The 17644-nt window shown below is 42.7% G+C and overlaps 1 protein-coding gene and 1 long non-coding RNA gene across 3 annotated transcripts; one reads left to right on the forward strand and one right to left on the reverse strand.

Annotated features, from left to right (window-relative positions):
• Positions 1 to 610: 610 nt before the first annotated feature.
• Positions 611 to 10607, reverse strand: HAO2 (hydroxyacid oxidase 2). 2 transcript variants are annotated; one of them, XM_010116329.2, is made up of 8 exons: positions 10510 to 10607; positions 8700 to 8853; positions 7712 to 7863; positions 6591 to 6874; positions 6016 to 6231; positions 4387 to 4545; positions 2633 to 2702; positions 611 to 1323 (listed from the first exon to the last, which is right to left on the reverse strand). In XM_010116329.2, exons 2-8 carry the CDS (start codon positions 8828 to 8830, stop codon positions 1268 to 1270), a joined length of 1068 nt encoding a protein of 355 aa, XP_010114631.2. In that variant the 5' UTR covers positions 8831 to 8853; positions 10510 to 10607; the 3' UTR covers positions 611 to 1267. The 2 variants fall into 2 exon arrangements, with proteins under 2 accessions (XP_010114631.2, XP_086624044.1); XM_086767918.1 differs by having other exon boundaries at positions 8700 to 8751; positions 10510 to 10580.
• Positions 10608 to 10962: 355 nt separating this feature from the next.
• Positions 10963 to 13142, forward strand: LOC147602196 (uncharacterized). The gene is made up of 3 exons (XR_015261222.1): positions 10963 to 11171; positions 11768 to 11853; positions 13040 to 13142. It is a non-coding gene; the product is annotated as an uncharacterized LOC147602196 (long non-coding RNA).
• Positions 13143 to 17644: the final 4502 nt, after the last annotated feature.

Genomic DNA, 17644 nt, shown 5'->3' on the forward strand with positions numbered 1-17644 from the left:
TTAAACTCCTCCTAGGAGAATAGTTCAGAGTAATTACTCATGCTGCAGCCTGTTGACACAGACAAACCCCAAGGGACATCAGCTCCAGGTAATACAATATCAACAGACTTCTTCCATGGCTGCAGGACCCTATCTACCCCCACTCTGCTTCACCTCCCCTCCCTTGTAGTTTCCTTCAGCTCTGGGCAGCAGCAGGCTTCCTTGCTCTCCTCTCCAGGCAGCGAGAAGGCAGCTCTGGCATTCCCACCAAAAGGTCGATGACACTGGGAGGCTCATGTTAGTCAGCAATATACAGAAATAATAGCCTAGATGAGGACTGGTTTTTTTTCTGAATAATAGGGAAGGGGAGCTGGTGAGGGACACAGAGATTATGAAAGGAAGAAAGAGGAAGACTTGAAGACAGTGGAAGATTGTGCTCTAAGTAGTGCTACAGAAAAGGAACCATCCAGGTGAAAAAAAGAAAAGAAAAGGAAAGGAAAAGGAAAAGGAAAAGAGAAGACAAGAAAATACAAAAAGACAAGAAAATACAAGAAAAAAGAGAAGAGGGAGAGAGTGAGGGAGAGGGAGAGGGAGAGGGAGAGGGAGAGGGAGAGGAGAGGGAGAGGGGAGAGGGAGAGAGAGAGGGAGAGGAGAAGAGAAAGAAAAGGAAGAGCAAGCTCACAGTTTTTATTAAGGACCCATCACCACAAGGTGATGACAGGTGGGTGGCACAGCCAAGAGTGTGCTTCCTCATAGAGAAGCAAGACCATCTCAGGAAGAAACTTGAACAAGGATGGGATGAGCGCAAATTTCTGCTAGCTGCTGCATCTTGTTTCTGTATCAGCTATGAATACATCCAGAAAAGCCCAGGCTGTTGAAGATATCAGCTACAACGTTTACTACCTGGGGCAGGAAAGGTGTATATCTTGAGCTGCAGTGGAAGGACAACCAAGTGGAAGAAGCAGTTTTCCATGTCTGGTTGCCCGATGTAACAGAACTAGGGAGTAAAGCTCAACACAGGGAATACCAGGGAAAAGTCAGTTTAAAGGAAATTTAAGCAAGTAACAATTACCCAAAGTGTTAAAGAACTCATTAGTCTTGATCTCAATAAAAGCAGAGAATGGCCTTTGGTAACATGGAGTTTTTCCTAATCTCTTCAGGAATTTTCTGAAGGCCTTATCAGATACTTATTGCACATTCAATGTTTGCACCTCCTTTTTCTCTCTTCAGTCCCATTTGGGACCTTGGTGTGAGCTGCCACTCATTGGTGGGCATTGCAGAAGGCTGTTCACAGTTTTGAGAGCTGAACTAGATGTCGACCAATCTCTGAGATGCTGGCACAGCCTGAAATAAATAGAGAAATGAAACATGTTGGTGAAAGAGGAAGGTCTGTGGATGAAACTTGGAAGGCTCCCTCTCTGAGTCACAGTTTAGTGTTGTATGAGCCATGTGGGTTGGTACTTCACATCTCAGTCACAGAAGCCTTACTCCTCTATGGCATCTTCAGCCTTGAGGTTAGGCACCAGCCTTCCTGCACAAGAAGAGTTAGACACATGAAAAAAAAAAAACAGCATCCTTATAACAAGCCGAGCAGGGAATCTTCTGATCCAGCCAGAAGTGAAAGGTAGATAGAAAAGACACAGGGATTGCTGTGTGTCAAATGACTGGAGGTGAAAATTTGCATTTGGTTTCATTTGGTCAAATCTGTGCAGAATTTCACAGCCCTGCCAAAAAGGTCCCAACCTGCTACCCTTGCCAAGTTCAGTGCCCTTTTGCATGTAAAGAAGTGTGAGGGCCTCCTAGGGAAAAAAAAAAAAAAAACAACACACCTGGTAGGAATCTTTACTAGTGGAAAAAGTAACCTGAAAAAAAACACCCTATTAAGAAATGCCCAACAGGATTTCAGATCCAGTCACTCAGGCAGCATTGCTATCCACTTGATTTCATGGTTGCTAGAGCATGAAATTTTTTAAAACATGATTTGAGGTGGTATAAGACCCTTTGCTGATCCCTGAATACATCTGCACTGGACCTACATGTTGTACTTGTTCATGTGTGAAGCTGGAGTTTGCACTGGGCTGTGCAAATTTGCTCTTCAGTGAGAGTCAAACATGGCAGCTACAGGTAGGAGCAGACGCAAGAAACACAGAACAAGGAACAACAGTAAAAACTTGGAGGAGAAACAGAGGCTTTTAAAGCATATTGGATGCAGAGAGTTGAACCTCCACCAAAAGACTGTATTCTCTAGTACACAGAGAAAAATTCTGCATTCATTTTCCCCGAACTTTTCATGCAGGAAAAAAATTAATTGCATTTTACCCTGGTAAATATTAAATTAAATACTGAAAAACATATGCAATTCTCAGAAGAACAGAAATTCCAAGTTTTGCTCAGCTCTAAGTAGCAATTTTGCATCACTTTAATTGGGTCAGAAAGCTGCTTTAACCTAATTCCTGCTTGGAAGCTTCATTGCAATGGCACCTGAAATGCCAAGTGGTTTCACAGGAAGCAAAGAATCACTTTAAATATAACAACTAGAACCAGCACAGCTCACATGGATTCCCTGTTTGTGACTCATCCGTCGGACTTCTGATTTCAGATTGCTTGCAAAACCTCTGTATCACCAATACCAAACAACCTGCAAAACACTTACCAGCTAAGGCCATTGACAGGCGAAACTCATCCTGCAAAATCCTTAAAACGTCTTGAAGACCTTCTTCACCCTGCTCCAACAAAGAAAGTAGTCAGGGTAAAAGGAGCACTGGCACGGAACAATGCTGCAGGATGCTTGCACCGTGAGAGCTGGGACAGTCCCGTAAGTCCCTGCCAATTCCACTCTCATACAGATGAAGGATTAAAATGATAAGATGAATGTGCTCAGTTCACCACAGATTAATTTAGATGCTTTTCCTTTTGTGATACATCTGAACAGAGAAAGAAAACAAAGCTGTTTTTCACTTCTGACATTTTCTAGCTGTTTTTTTTTTCCTTAGCTTTTAGTTAACTGCCATCAATGGGCTTGTTTTAAAATGTCAAGCTTTACAAAGCTGACAGTATTTTATGAAGTAATGAGAGTTTTATATATGGTACAGCTTTAAAAACTTTAGTTTACTCAGATACCAGATTGAATATTTAAAAATAGTACACTATGTGTTTTCCTCTGAGCAAGTGACACCAAGAAGCTAAAAATCCAATAAAATGTACATATGATTTTTTGATCTTGCTGTAAAATATTGGAGGATTTTTTTCCTTTTTTTTCTCTTAATTTTTGTTTTTATTTTTTGCAATGAAGAACGCTCTGGGTACAGACAATGTCAGTGCTTGTTCATGCCCTTCCTCTCTTGTATGCCAGGGTAATGCCACTGAGATACATCTTTAGGAACACTTAATACAATGTAATAACAAAGCACAGCTGAACTCAAAAAATCCCATCTCCTTTCCATTTGCATTGTAGAAAAAAATGCAGGCAACTCACAGCAACACCCTTTTTATGTCAGGTCTTTTTTCTGTGTTTACTGGCAACAGAAGCAGTGCTGCCAACTCTTCCAGGTTTCTCACAAGATTCATGTGATTTCTTGCTTAAAATTTATTGCTGGAATCAACAGCAATAACACCACTGGACAGGAGTCTGATTAAAAGACAGAAAATGTTTCTAGACATAAAAATACATTTTTTTTCTTCTAGAGAAAAAGCTTGAAAGCTCTAATCCAGAGACTAAAAAGGAAAAATTTAGCAAAACAAACAACTAGTACTAGTTGTTTGTTGTTAAATTTTATTTATGTTATGTTAACCTTCTGCATCAGAGGCCTAATTCATTACTCTGGAACATAGAAACATGCTAGTAGTTAAGAAGCAGCAAAGCTGGAACCGAGATAGTAATGGCAGGCTCAGGCACCTAACAGGACATGGTTGTGTTCAGTCCTGTCCAAAATGTTTCAGACATCAGCAGGACAGAGTTCTTTATGCATTTCTGAAGAATCCGGAATACTACTGTGAAACTGCTGTATCAAAACTTTATATTATTTCCAAGTAAGATGACAGCAAATAAAATCGTCAGACTCATCTTTGTGGCAAATAAGCCCATCTCCAATTTTGAAAAGCACTGATGGTCCTGAGTCCTACAGTGTTTTGGCACCAAACTGCAACACCAAGAAATCAGGGCCGACAAAACAATGTTACCAGCTTCAAAATAATATTTGAAATTGTAAAATTCTCTGGTATTTTTACATCACTGAAAATGTCTGGTTTTGATTCCGTTTGGGATGTTTCCACTTAGAATTCAGCAAAACAACAAAAATGGGTAAGATTCTTCACTAGCAAAAACTGTCGCTATGACTTTTAAATAACAACAATGGAGTGCTGGAGAGTGTGAGAAGCAGACATACAAACTCAAAGCTCCTTACTCACCTTGTAAGCCAGACCCCATAAAGCCGGTCTTCCAATAAAGACGCACTTTGCTCCCAGTGCCAGTGCTTTTAATACATCACTTCCTTTTCGTATTCCACCATCCAAATAAACTTCGACTCTGCCTTGTACTGCCTCCACAACCTCAACCAGAGCATCAATCTGCAAAGAAGCAGCCACTCTCACCTTGAGCTCAGCTTTTGATTCCAAGAGAAAGAGGAGATATTCCAAAGAGGCAGGCAAGGATGCAATGCTCTAATAGCATGCCTTCTCAAAACAGAATGTGATAATGCATCACAAGTAGCTTGGCACCAAAAGCTGCAGAACGAAGTGCAGCAACCTGTTCTGTTTGCCAGACAGTTAATTCCATTTTCCAGTGCTTTGCTTATATTGATATTCTCTGCTAGCACTTCTGACAAGTGAAAAAGTAGCATTTTCACTTGCTTTCTGAAAGCTTTTAAAAATAACTTTCAATGGAACTAATTGTCGTTAGTATCTTACTTTTGTTTGAGACAATGATAAGCCATGCAAACGTTTGTAAAAAAAGGCTGATGTCAAACTTCTCCCTGCTACTGTCCAAAACTTACACTTCAAGCTAATCCTGGTGATCACCTGTTGAAAAGCCTCCTCAAACCCTCTGAAGCATCTATGAAGGATTTCCTTTGCTATATAGTACATTCAACACATAATTTCCTCCAGGATAAGTCTCCTTAAGGTCTTTTCCTCCTTAAGTCTCCTAAGGTCTTTTCTGTAGAGCACAGCATGGTGCCAGGCTGGTAGTGCAGGGCAGTACCACACTCTTCTTCTTCTGAAGTAGAAAAGCAGTTTAATGCAGATGCCATTTCCATTATTATGTCCTTAGCATTTAGATGAATATTTTTAAATTCATTATTGTCAGATTTGACATAGAATAGAACAGAATTTCCTGGTATCTATTTTTATTTTACAGGGGGAAAATAGAGAAAAGAAATTACGTAAATACTATGCAATACAGAATTGTAAAATAAGAACAATTGGAAAAACTGACAGAAGCCAAATTAAACCAGTGAAATAAACATATGTCCAAACAACCCATTTCTTTGTTCAGATTAAAAAGCAGGGGAATTTTTCTTCAGATAAGTTATCCTTTTTCTGGCTCATGAAAGTCAATAAATTCCTATTTAGACTTGAGTCTGTAAGTACGCAAGCAGACCTCTCACTAAATCTAGCTGCATTGTTTGTGCATGTTTTGGCAGATGTGAGCAATGAGAATACATTATGCTCTCATTTGTACATTTTTGGTTCCAGAGCTTCGTTTTATTTTTGCTGCAGTGCGCAAAGAGTACGTGTGTACTGCGGCAGCTAATGAAGGCATAGGCAGAAAACTTCTATTAACTAAGACCAGCAGTTTATCTGCAGTTACGTGGGTTCAGGCCTGGTTACAGAACCCTCCCAAGAAACTGAGAAAATACTTCAGCGGATAGCCCACGCCAAGGCATGCATCTTGCCACTTTAAAGCTAAAGTACATCTGCACACATCCACAGCCACACAGCAAACACAGAAGTCCACCAAAAGCATACATACAAAGATGAGCATAGAGACACCCAGGTTAGCACACTAAACACTCACGAGATACCTGTTTTCTCACTTACAGTGGCAGGTCCTCCATCCAATTGTCTTCCACCATGATTGGACACAATAATTCCCTGAACTCCATGTTTCACTGCCAGCTCTGCATCTTCTTTCGTCAAGATGCCTTTGATGATGATGGGCAGGCGAGTCAGTCTCCGCAGCCAGTAGATATCATTCCAGGTGACTGAAGGATCCAAGCTGTTGGGTGGCAGTCCGTACTCAGAGCGGTCATCTCCCTACAACCATAGGACAGAAAGAAACCTCATCTGACCTGTAACAATACAGAGGGCCCTTGAAGTCTTTCCCTAGAACAGACTAATTAAACTTGCTAACAGACATGTTCATCAGCTTCATAAAGCACATGTCTCTGAAGGAAAATAATTACAATGGGGATGGAGATCAGCATCTCTAAGGAAGCTGGACTGGGATTTTAAAGCCCAGGCTGGCAGGAGGTCAAGCCAGGACACTGCAGAATCAGAAGGGGAGAAGATACGCCCTGGGCACAGCAGATGCCAAAGCAGCAGTTACCCAGTGGTTTTTTCTCATGTGGTGCATGCCAGTGCAGTGAATGAAAGGATGAGCTCATTTTACAGACCTCAAAAGCTCCTTCCAAGTTCTTCAGTTTCATGTGGGGAGGAAGGCGGAAACCATTGCGGACATCGTCGCGTCTTCTGCCAGTGTAGGGCAGATCTGCGGTGAGGACGAGGCCCTGGAAACCCAAGGCCTCCGCCTGTTGGACCAGCTGCTGGGAAACTGCCCTGTTGCGGTGGATGTAGAGCTGGAACCACCGGAGGCCATTGGGGGCAGCTGCGGAGATCTCCTCCAGCGTGCAGGTGGAGTACGTGCTGGCAATGTAACATATGTTCATCGCTTTGGCCGCTTTGAGAGATATTGGAAAAATAATCAGAATCAAAGTAGTTTGAATGGTCTAGCCAGACATCAGGTACAAAATTATGTACTGTTTACAGAGACCACCTGGACACCTGTTTTACATATATCGTATGAAACGCAGCACTCTACCAATTGGCAAATATGTCCCCAGGGTTAAAAATGGCTATTTACCATGCACTGTTGTGGGATCGTGGTTAAGAAAGCAGGAAAGGGAGAGGTAATTTACCAAGTGGTGCTTTCATTTTGCAACAATTTTTTCAAAAGAAGGAACTTTATCTTTATGACTGTGTCCTTGCAGGAATCCACTGTCAAATGCACTCAGTGTACACAGAAACACAAACAGGAAAAAAGACATTTATAGGGGTCAGCTCTCCAAACCCACCACAGGATTTGGGAAGAGAGGTTATTCTTTTCTCCAAGGGAGACACTGTTCTTAACCAGTAACAAGGAATTTACAGGCTGAGTCACATCCACCACTTTTATTGTCCTATCTAGAGACTCCAGGACTAAGAACCTTGTGTGGTTCTTGATGTAAGTCAGAAATGTGTCTGCTGCCTCTGTCTTAAGTTTGCAGCAGCCTCCACAGGGCTGATCTCGTAATAGTGGTAGCTGGAGAAGTAAGGCAATGTTTATACAGCTTCCCATGCACTCTGTGTCACCAGAACCAAGTGGGTCATCCACAGAAAGGGGTGTCAGAAAGTGGGAAAGCAGTTTGCCCCTTCAAGCCTGAAGATTTTGTTCAGTTACACTTTAAGTCATTCTAAGAGCTTCTTGAGGCTTTTCGACAAACCTCTTTTGCTACATGGCAACAAAGCAGAAGAGTACCTCTGGCTGTGCTTTTCTCTCCATCAGGCCATGCTAGCTGGTGGAAGCCGGTAGGGGCAATTCCTACAGGAAAGCTGATTTCAGTCCCCAGGAGCTTAGTCCTAATGTCCATCATGGATACGTCCCGCAGCATACGTGGCCGGAAATGAATTCTGTAAGGCAAAAAACCCCCTTCAGGACAGTAGCTGTTCTTCCACTCTACTATTTATATGTCAGTCCTCGCTGTACATTGTACCTGCCCTCACTCTCTGCAGTATGTTTCTAAATCCCATCCTACTTACTCGTAGGCTTCCTGCTGTTCACTAAATGCACCCCATTGCATCTCACTCTATTATAGCTAGTCACCCCCTTTCCTGTCATACCATAGAATCATAGGATCAAAGAATGATTTGGGTTGGAAGAGACCTTTGAAAGTCATCTAGTCCAACCCCCCTGCAAGGAGCAGGGACATCTTCCACCAGATCAGGTTGCTCAGAGCCCTGTCCAACATGGCCTTGAATGTTTCCAGGGATGGGGTATCTACTACCTCTCTGGGCAACTTGTTCCAGTGTTCCACCATCCTCATTGTAAAAAAATTTTTCCTGATGTCTACCATACCATACTGTACCATACCGTATTGTACCATACCGTACCGTACCATACCGTACTGTACCGTACTGTACCATACCATACCATACCATACCATATAATACCATACTATACCATATCATACCATACTATACCCTACCCTACCCTGCCCTATCCTGCCCTACCTTACCCTAACATTTGACTGTACCCTCAGCATCCCTTATGCCCTGTACAATCTATGTCATATTCAGGCTAGCATCAGAGCATACAGCGTATGTCATTCAGGTAAGTGCATTTTGCTTGGAGATCGCATTGAAAGGGCAAGGTGTTAGGAATCTTTGCTTGTTAAGTCCACGCACTTGCACAAAAACATAGCTTAAAAGCTTCCAGTATAACACTCCTCATTTCCTCCTGACATTACCTTTTATATGCCAGGATGTTTTCATCTCGGGTGCTACAGTCGTCTGCTCCAGCTGCAAAAAAATCCCAAGCAATCTTGGGTAAATACTTTTTAGCATAATCTTCAAAGTCTGAAAGACACACCATAGCCATTGCTGAAAAAGGATCTGGGAACCCTGAAGAAAAGAATAACACAGAGCATAAATTAGATCCCTGAACTGTCATTTGCTCTTCCAGGGGCTCTAAGGTCACTTAATGTAAATCTTGGACCCATCTGTCTTGTAGAAGAGTTGCTGAGAGGTTGTCTCAGTCTATCTTGCCATTCATCCTCTACCCTACTACGAGGAAAACTTGCAGATGCAGCCGTAAGAGTAGGAAGAAGCTTGCATCTCTGCGCCTTTCTTTATTCTGTCTTAAACAGAAGCCTGAAGAGGACATTTTAGGTCCTCTGCTATTTTAAGACACAGCAATTGTGTAATTCTGTCATAAATCCCATCTTAAAACTAGCTTGGTTATTTGTTCCACTAATTCTTCTCAAAGGTTGTTCCAGAACATCGTTTGCCAGATTACCCCTTCGGACGGCTCCCTGACTGAACAATTAGTTATGGAGCACAGTGACTAAATTCAAGCTCATAAAATCTTGAAGCAAGTAAATATGGAGTCTACATCTAACCTGCTCCAGCATGAACACATTGTAAAACTATGTCCAGACTCTGAGTGCAAGTCACTGTCAAGGCCAGTGCTAGAGAAAAACAAAGTATTTTCTACAATCTCCTTTTTTCTTTTGTAACAAATATCTTCCTGGTGTTTGCTTTACATACTGCAGCACTGATGCATGCTAAAAAAGGAGCATATAAAATTTGACAAACTATAAGAAAACATGGGCAAAAAAGCTAATTCCACAACATGATTCTAAGAACTATCCTCAATCGTTCAGGGAACAGAAGTGACGTTGTGTGACCCAGATGTCTAATCAAACCAACACAAGTGCTGCCTAGCAAATGCCTGCGCTTACACGGCTTTTCAACCAGCCAGGACTAAAAACTATGCAAATTATTGTTTTAGTAAACCATGTCCATGTGCGAGGAAACATGCACAAAACACAGACAAAATCAATTTGCTAAATCTTTTGTTGCAATTACTTCCACAGCTCTGATTAAAATAGGCCTTTTTCTAAGGTATATGAAAATGTGAAGTTTTAAAACAGCTGTGCTTTGGTCTAATTTTTCTAAAAATGTACAGGAAGAAGTAAATATCCTAGTTTTCAGGATTAACCTCCCACTCAGATTAGCGGGGGTTGCAAGCTTCACAAAAACCAGTCCCATTTGTCTGATGTTGTACACTTCTGGCACAGATAAACACATAGGTTAACGACCACAGATCCAGCCTGTCAAACTGCAGATATCGATACGTCTCACTGACTGAGGTGCCTGTGTATATACTTGAAAATTAGGACTCATAATTCTCTGCTAGGAAAGAGACCAAAATGAGGGACTCATTGGAAGATGAAGAAGAAATGTGACTGATTTCTTCAGCATTGTTTTGTTTCCTCTGACAGGCATTAGATAGCAGGTGGTAAAAATGTCCCAAGACCTCTCCCTATGCCTTCAAGACATCAAGCGCTACATCAAACACAGGTCTTCAGATATAATACATTGTGATAAACTGCAAAATATCTATCATAACTTTTGCTTTTCCATCTGTTAGAAAGATCAAAGCCAACAAGCACAAAAAGATAAACCAGGTCCTCCGACAGCAGAATAAACAGGAAGTTTAAACAACCCAGGCCCAGTCCTCACTGTCTCCCAATTCAGACCTCAGTTCAGACTTACTTTGGGTTTGGGGGAGAGCTGCAGGAGGTGAGTTCCTCTCCTTCAAGTTCACCTACAAATATATAGAGATCTTTTCACTGAGTAGCTGCTGGGTTTTTTTCTGGAGTCAATAAGCAACCACCAGAGATTAAAGCTCAATCTTGCAGTAAACTTTGTACTGTTTGTATAACACTGATTTTGTTTTGTTATCAAGTGATTTAAAGTTACTTCCAAAACCATGCACCACCTTGTTAGCAGTGTGGTTGCTCGTGACACAGCACTGGAGCTGTGCTCTTCAGCAGTGCCTGAAGGCTGTGCATTCATTTAGGGAAGCAACAGCATTTCAGGGGGGTTGACTCAATCCCTAAACTGCTGGTAACTTGCTGCTCAATGTGCTACAAATCCCATCAAAGCGACGATCCACAGACGGTGTGAGTTGCTACAGCCCATAGCTACAGACCCTTCAATCTTTACCACCACGTGTAGAAGAGATTTTTTTTTTTGCTTCCTACAGTACGTGAATGAGTAAAGTGCCCCTTATCTTCTGCCATTTTTAAAGGGCTACAAGTGCTCTCATGATCCAGTTGCTCTGCCACTGGGCTTGCAGATTCCCCTTCGGCTCCTCGCCCAGACATCTCTCCCAGGAGGATCACTGGTCCTCTCCCTTTCAGTCCTTGGAGCTGGTGAGACTTCTCTGTGCTTCCCTCTATCTTCCTTGCTAAGCATTACAAACTGGAACTGAACTGCCAATAGATTTATGATATTGACTTAAATTTGCAAGATATAAAGAGTAAACACTGTATGGTTTTATTTGTCTTTGGGGTTTTTTAGCCTTTAGGGTTCATGTTTTCAATTTTTCCATGCAAGCATGAGAGCTTGAAACTTTGATTTTTACTAACTGAAAATTGAGACATTTTTCTTTAAAACATATGATACCAAGTGCAGAGGATGAGGCAAAAACTTGTGAAAACATTCCCAAAGTTCTACCAGTATTGCTGCCCTCCGGCCCAAGCAGGCCAGCTGGGGCAGTGAGTGAGCCAAAGGACTGAGAAAAAGCTGGAAGGTGAACAGAGCTGCAACCTCCGGACCTGGCATCCAAGAGGCTGGTTTGATCCAGGGCTGCAGACCTGACGTTCCCGACAGTAGAAAACCTGGGTCACTGACACGATCTGTGCAGCTGCACTGAATTCTTCTGTTAGATGTATTCATGAGACCCTGCCCAAACTCTGCCAGGTATGATCATCAGCACTTTTGTCTTTTGAAATGTTTTTGAATTCAGCCTTCAGAGTGCGTTACCCGCCAACAGCACTGTGAAGTGAGCTCCTGGCATCCAGCTACGGATACGGGTGGCATGAAGGAGACAAGGTAGAGTGCTCCTTAGCTCCTTGGTTCATTTTCCTGCCCAGGACAGACCGTGCAGCAGCCAGCCCTCAGGGAGAGGAGAGCAGAGTGCCATCTCTCTCTGCGCCCAACGGAGTGCATCCCTGGGAAGGGAAGGAAAATCCTTCCCTCGTTCTCCCTCCACTAGATGTCAGCTTTGGGTCACATATATCAACCTACGGTGGTAACAACAACAACAACAACAAAAAATTGGTACTTAATGGCCTGCCAGGCACTACGGCCTTAAAACCGATACGATCACATCACAAGGGTGCCTGCCAATATGTTTGGAAATCTTCATTCCCTGTGTTTTATTCTTACCATTTTCTGGTGCACAGCATAGCAAGAAATGTAGCTACATCTGGCCTGGCCTGATCTTTGTTTTAGCTGACAAGTTATCTGCAGGGTCCTCTGTCATATTTCTCATTATGCTGATCTCAGTACGCTCCTACTTTAGGGATGTACTGCCAACTCACTGAATCATAAGGTTTATAGTTTCATGGTTATCATAATTTTACATGAATTAAAAATAGTCTGTGACTACTGTATTTTGGATCAAGAGAGGGGAAAAATCTCTACTTTTGTGCTGTGGCTTTTAAGATATTGTACTTTGCATCTAGATATATTCTCTTCCTTCAGCAATGGACTCAGTTCAAAGTAGCAATGACTTCTTGTACTGCAAGTAGTATTTTCTCCGATACTAGTTAGACTCCTGATTTAGCTGTGAAGCTCTAAAGTTCTAAGGAAATAAAAATTTGCCACAGAGACAGTATTTTTTATTAAAGTCCTGCTATATACTTGAAAAAAAAGTGGACAAGTTTTAAAGTTCTGGAGCCCTTACATTGGAGTACAATAAAAGACCTAAAAAGACTCTGTAAAAACTTTGCTGGAAGCCTTGCTGCTTTCTTTTGAGAAGTGAAGAAAATAATATAGGAAATACTCACACATCTGGTCCAGCCTTGCAGGTAGACTGTCAAGCAGTCAACAGCCAAAGCTTCATTTTTGCACAGATCTGCACAGCTGGGGTTTTGTAGTTGCTTACTTTTCAATACTAATATAGCTGAAGGCTCGTGAGTCCAAACACAAAGATCCTGTGTATATCTGTGCTCCAGTTCCTATTACAATCACGATGCTCATTACTCCAGTTGGTTATATTTGTTTACTTTTTCAGAGATGGCAAATAGCCATGCGTCAGGCTGACATCTATCTCACTGCTGCATCCACTGGTGGTGGGTTCAGTCTGGGACTTTACAGCACTTTGGTGAAGAATCTGGTGAGCTCTAAGCAATGTAAATAACTCAGATCACATAACAATTTGCATATAGTCACCACTAGTTTTCCTTATGAAATGTCTTTTTTGGTCATATGCCCTGTGTTTGGAAGGAAAATTGTTTTTCCTTGCATGACTGACATGCAAGGACGTTTTCCCAAAATTAAATATTTAAATAGCCACCTCTCTATTAGAGGTGGAGATGGCAACAAATCTTGTGTTTAACATTGCCTAACACTTTTGGTTATAAAATCCAGTTTTCAGTTGCTTTTAATTTTGTCATATTTTAATCATTCTAGGCTGAAATTTGCCATCCTTGGTCTCTGTGTTGGGCAGAATTTTTTTGGGAACATTTCATTGAAAGCTAGTCAGCAACTTCCAAGAATGAGGTTAGTGAAAAAATATGGTGGTTGGCCCATGCTGAAACTGTCTTTCAGTGGTTTCACTGCAGTTCAGTGCTTCATGCAGAAACTTGAAATTAGGGCGGGGGGGGGGAGAAGGGGGGGATCCCTGGAGGCATCAGGCTGTACTTGCTGGCCTTATGAAAAGCCAGTCAGATCTGACCTAGCTGTAAATCACTGCTCTGTGCTTGCACATGCTCAGCAGAGCTCGTCTGAAATCCAGATGTTATCTTTACTAAAGACTTGCCTAGTGCAGAACATGCTTCTGCCTATGGCCACAGGAACTCAGAAAGCCCCAAATACGAGCAGATGGCAGAGAGCTCACCGCGCCCCAGCATCCCACTCCCCATGCCACCTGTGCTTGGATTCAGCCTTAAACAGCATTGGACGTGAGAAGGAAGAGAAAAAGAATAGCTCAAACCAGGAGCAGTAGGGCAGCACCCAGGGACAGGCAGGGTGGGATATGCAGAGACAACAAGGTCAGAGACAGAGCAGATGGGAGCAAAACAGGGCAGAGACAGGACTGTAGGGGGATAGAAGAATCAAGAGAAGGGGGCAAGTCTGGGGAAGAGGCAGAGGGGGAGAGCCTGTGACACACTGGGCAGAAAGAGTTCTAGGACACTACCAAATATTTGGCTCTTCTTTCTGTAACCACTTCTGTCTCCAAAACCCAGAAAAGAGCTTGATTTATTCTTAGCATTACTCTGTGGAAAGGCAAACAGCTACAAAGCCCTTTGGGAAAACATGTCTCATCTACCCCCAGTGTTAGATTCTCAAAAAGGAAAAGTGTTTCCCGTTAGCAGTTGACTCCGCTTGCTCATGCGGCAGGGCTCTGTGCTGTGTTTCTGGAGGTCCAACCATATAAAATCTCACATCTCCTGTGTACTGTCACATGTGGTAAAATGTCATTTCTGAGTCTTTCTTTCTGGCTTACCTAAGGTGCCATTACATCACCTAACTACGAGTCTTCCCATAAGGCAGCTGCATCTCACTTTGACATCTGCACCAGCATTAGAGAAAGGGTCTGAATTCAGCAGATGAGGTTTAACTAGGGTGCACCAGGGAGCACCAAGGAAAGATCTGCTAAACCGGTGACAACAGGACATAGTGAAATGGCAGGATGCAAAAGCAGATTGGGTCTGGAAAGCAACGTCGAGGCTGGTAACCCACAGCCAGTTAATTGCTAGTAACGCTGTGTCCCTGCTTCCAGTCTTTGAGCATTCAGAGCTGTTCTTAAGATTACCACCGCACTGGTCCTAACCTCTATGCTCTGCACTCTTGGCTGTAAAATAGAGATGACTTTGTTACTACCTACAGCACCAATTCAGGACCATTCTTTTTTTGGCTGGCCTGTGCAAGAGCTAGTGGACTTGGGTTGCCTGAAATAAAACAATTCAAATCCATGGACATGTTGGGAAAACCATGCCTCATGGGTTCCTATCCCAGTTGCCTCACGTGGCCACCATGGCTCTGTACATGGAATCTCTTCTTTTTCCTGTAGAGAGTTCTGGTCAGAAAAACAGTGATCCTTTTCCCTTGCAAGCTGCAGGGATCTCTTCTGTCCTCTCACAAGGGGAAGAGAATGGAGTACAGTCAACTTTCCAAATCACAGGCTGGACTTCCCACTTCATCCCAAACCAAGCCGCAGCAGGACCTTTCAGTTGACAACTCCTTTTGCATAGAGGAGCCTACCTCTCTCCCATACCACGTCTGTTTTAGCCTCCCTGAATGTGGCAGCTCGCACGTGGAGCACAATGCCATCCATCAGTCTGAATCTTCCTACATCTTCAGATTCTCTCAGTAACCTGAATTTTTGTGGTATCCTTTCTTTCAAATAATCTTCATTCCTTTTTGCCCAGAAAAATATGGGAGAAACTAGGAGCATGCTTCTGGATCTTCCGGATCCTACTGTGTAAGACTGTTGTCTTGCATCTCTTCAAGTGAGGAAGGTCTGGAGTGTTTTGTGGCACCGAAGAGAGACGACGCAGTCTTTTCACCAGGTTACCCCTCTTCATAAAAATACTGGAGCCACAGTCCAGTCCACTTTCATGGGCGGCTGTCCCTCTTGAAGCCAGGGAGTCAGAGGCAGCTGGATATGACGTTAATCATGATACAGCCTTATGTAGAGTTGGCTACAGATTATTTTGTCCATATCTGGCCTAATAGACTAGCTAGGCTTGTGTAGATGTCCAGCCTTTCTCTCCTTTCTTGTTTTTTAAAGTACTGTGGTACTAGCAGTGAAAAAAAGTAGCTCACTCAAATCCACAGAGCACAATAAAAACAGAAACAAGAGGTACCCAGGAGCTGCATCCGCCCTGAGGCGAAAAGCACTCTGGGCTTGATGCCCCACTTCCAGTTTACAAGATGGGCAAAGTCCTGGCAACTTTTATCTGCACTGGGATTCTCACTGAGAATCAGTGAAGGCTAAGTCTTTATCTGCCACTGCATGACTGCTATAGATAAATACAAAAGTAGGGCTGAGACGAGGCCAGAGAGGCCATCTAGTCCACACCTCTTCCTGAAATCAGAAGATTTACAGTGTTTCACCTGGGTCTCCCTTCCCGTAATTTAAGCTATTATCCAGGCATAGTAGGCATGGAAAAAGATTCACTCCCATTCTCCCTCTGTCTATCTTTGAAATATTTAAAGATCATTTCTGGGCCATCCCCTCTACTGTCTCTTTTCTAAATCAAGTTATGTAAATTCCTTCAGCCTTTCCTCATGAGCCATGTTTTCTAGACTTCCAGCCTAGAAGTCCCCAATTCTCTCCTCTGACTCTCCAGATGTTCCACATCCTCCCTTAATTACAGCGCCAAAAACTAGTAATGATCCTCTCCTGCCCTTGTCAGGAACAAAGCAGAAAGAATATGCCAATGCTTCTGTTTATTCAGCTGTGATGATAGAAGAGTATTTTTGTGTTCATTACTCAGCAGTATGTTCCTTACTCATTTCTTCAGATGTGCCATTCTGTCCTGAGATAAAGAAAGAAGCCAGACCCTTTTGTTCATCTCTTATACACAGAGAAGTAGTCTCATCTCTTTTCCAACTAGGACAAGAGTCAGGCTAAGGGTAATAGAAGTCTCAAACCCCAGAGATCAACCACCTAGCAAAGAACTCCCATTTTTTGTTAAAAATGTTGAGAGGAAATAGTTGTCATAAAAAGACTCCATCCCAAATACAAACAGACACACCCTAATACATCCAGAATTTCTGCTCGGAGAAACAGAGACAGAGAAAACCTGATATGACATATGATATAAAGAAAGGCTTTGAACAACAGTGTCAAGAACAGTCTGTATCCTGAAAGATCAACCTCAGCCTTGAGATTTCTTAGTGATGAAAGGGCAGAAAATAAAGGAGATGTTCATGACTCTCAGTCTGAATGAGAATGTGGACTCAAAATCACAACTGAGGGGCTCCTTTTAGCCATGCGATTAAATTAGTGTTTAAGCTGAGCCTAGGACTCTGGAATCCCAGAACTTATGTCTTTGCAAAAGTAAAACCATACTGGTGCCTTGGAAGTTGACTTGTCTATTATTGTTAACGTCTGGACTCCAAGTAGAGGTTGAGTCCTCTCATGAAAGCAGAGGATCTGCTCTCATAAGGCCACAGAGCGAGATCAGAGTGCTTTCCCTGGTCCCAAAGACCCCAAGGTTGACCCACTTTGGAGGTAGTCCTCTGGCTGACACTAAGAGTCTAAGTCTAAGACAGTAGGGAAGCAGCCGAGCTGAGGCAGCATGACCCTGTTTGCACATTGATCTGCGGCAACCTTCCACAGAGGGCTTTCTGTGTTTTGCAGCAGCATCACCTGCAGTTTTCAGCTTGGGACACACTTCAGCCTTCATATTCATCCCTGCAGAGCTGTTCTCTACCTCTTGCACATCTCTTAAGATGCATCTTTCTGCTGTTCTTCCCTATCCACAAGTCCTGTCACAAAGGCATAGTAGATTGGTTTGGTGTGATTTGTTCTTGATAAATCTATACTGGCTGCCACTCACTTTGTAGTTAACTTCTGGAGGCTCAACAATTGCTTCCCCTGCCCCCTCATTATTTAAAAAAAAATTGTAAGCGGCAACACATTTTCCTCTATACTCCATGTTTCCTC

The sequence above is a fragment of the Chlamydotis macqueenii genome, chromosome 1 (genome assembly GCF_036417535.1).
Source record: "Chlamydotis macqueenii isolate bChlMac1 chromosome 1, bChlMac1.mat, whole genome shotgun sequence".
In the NCBI taxonomy this organism is placed as follows: Eukaryota; Metazoa; Chordata; class Aves; order Otidiformes; family Otididae; genus Chlamydotis; species Chlamydotis macqueenii.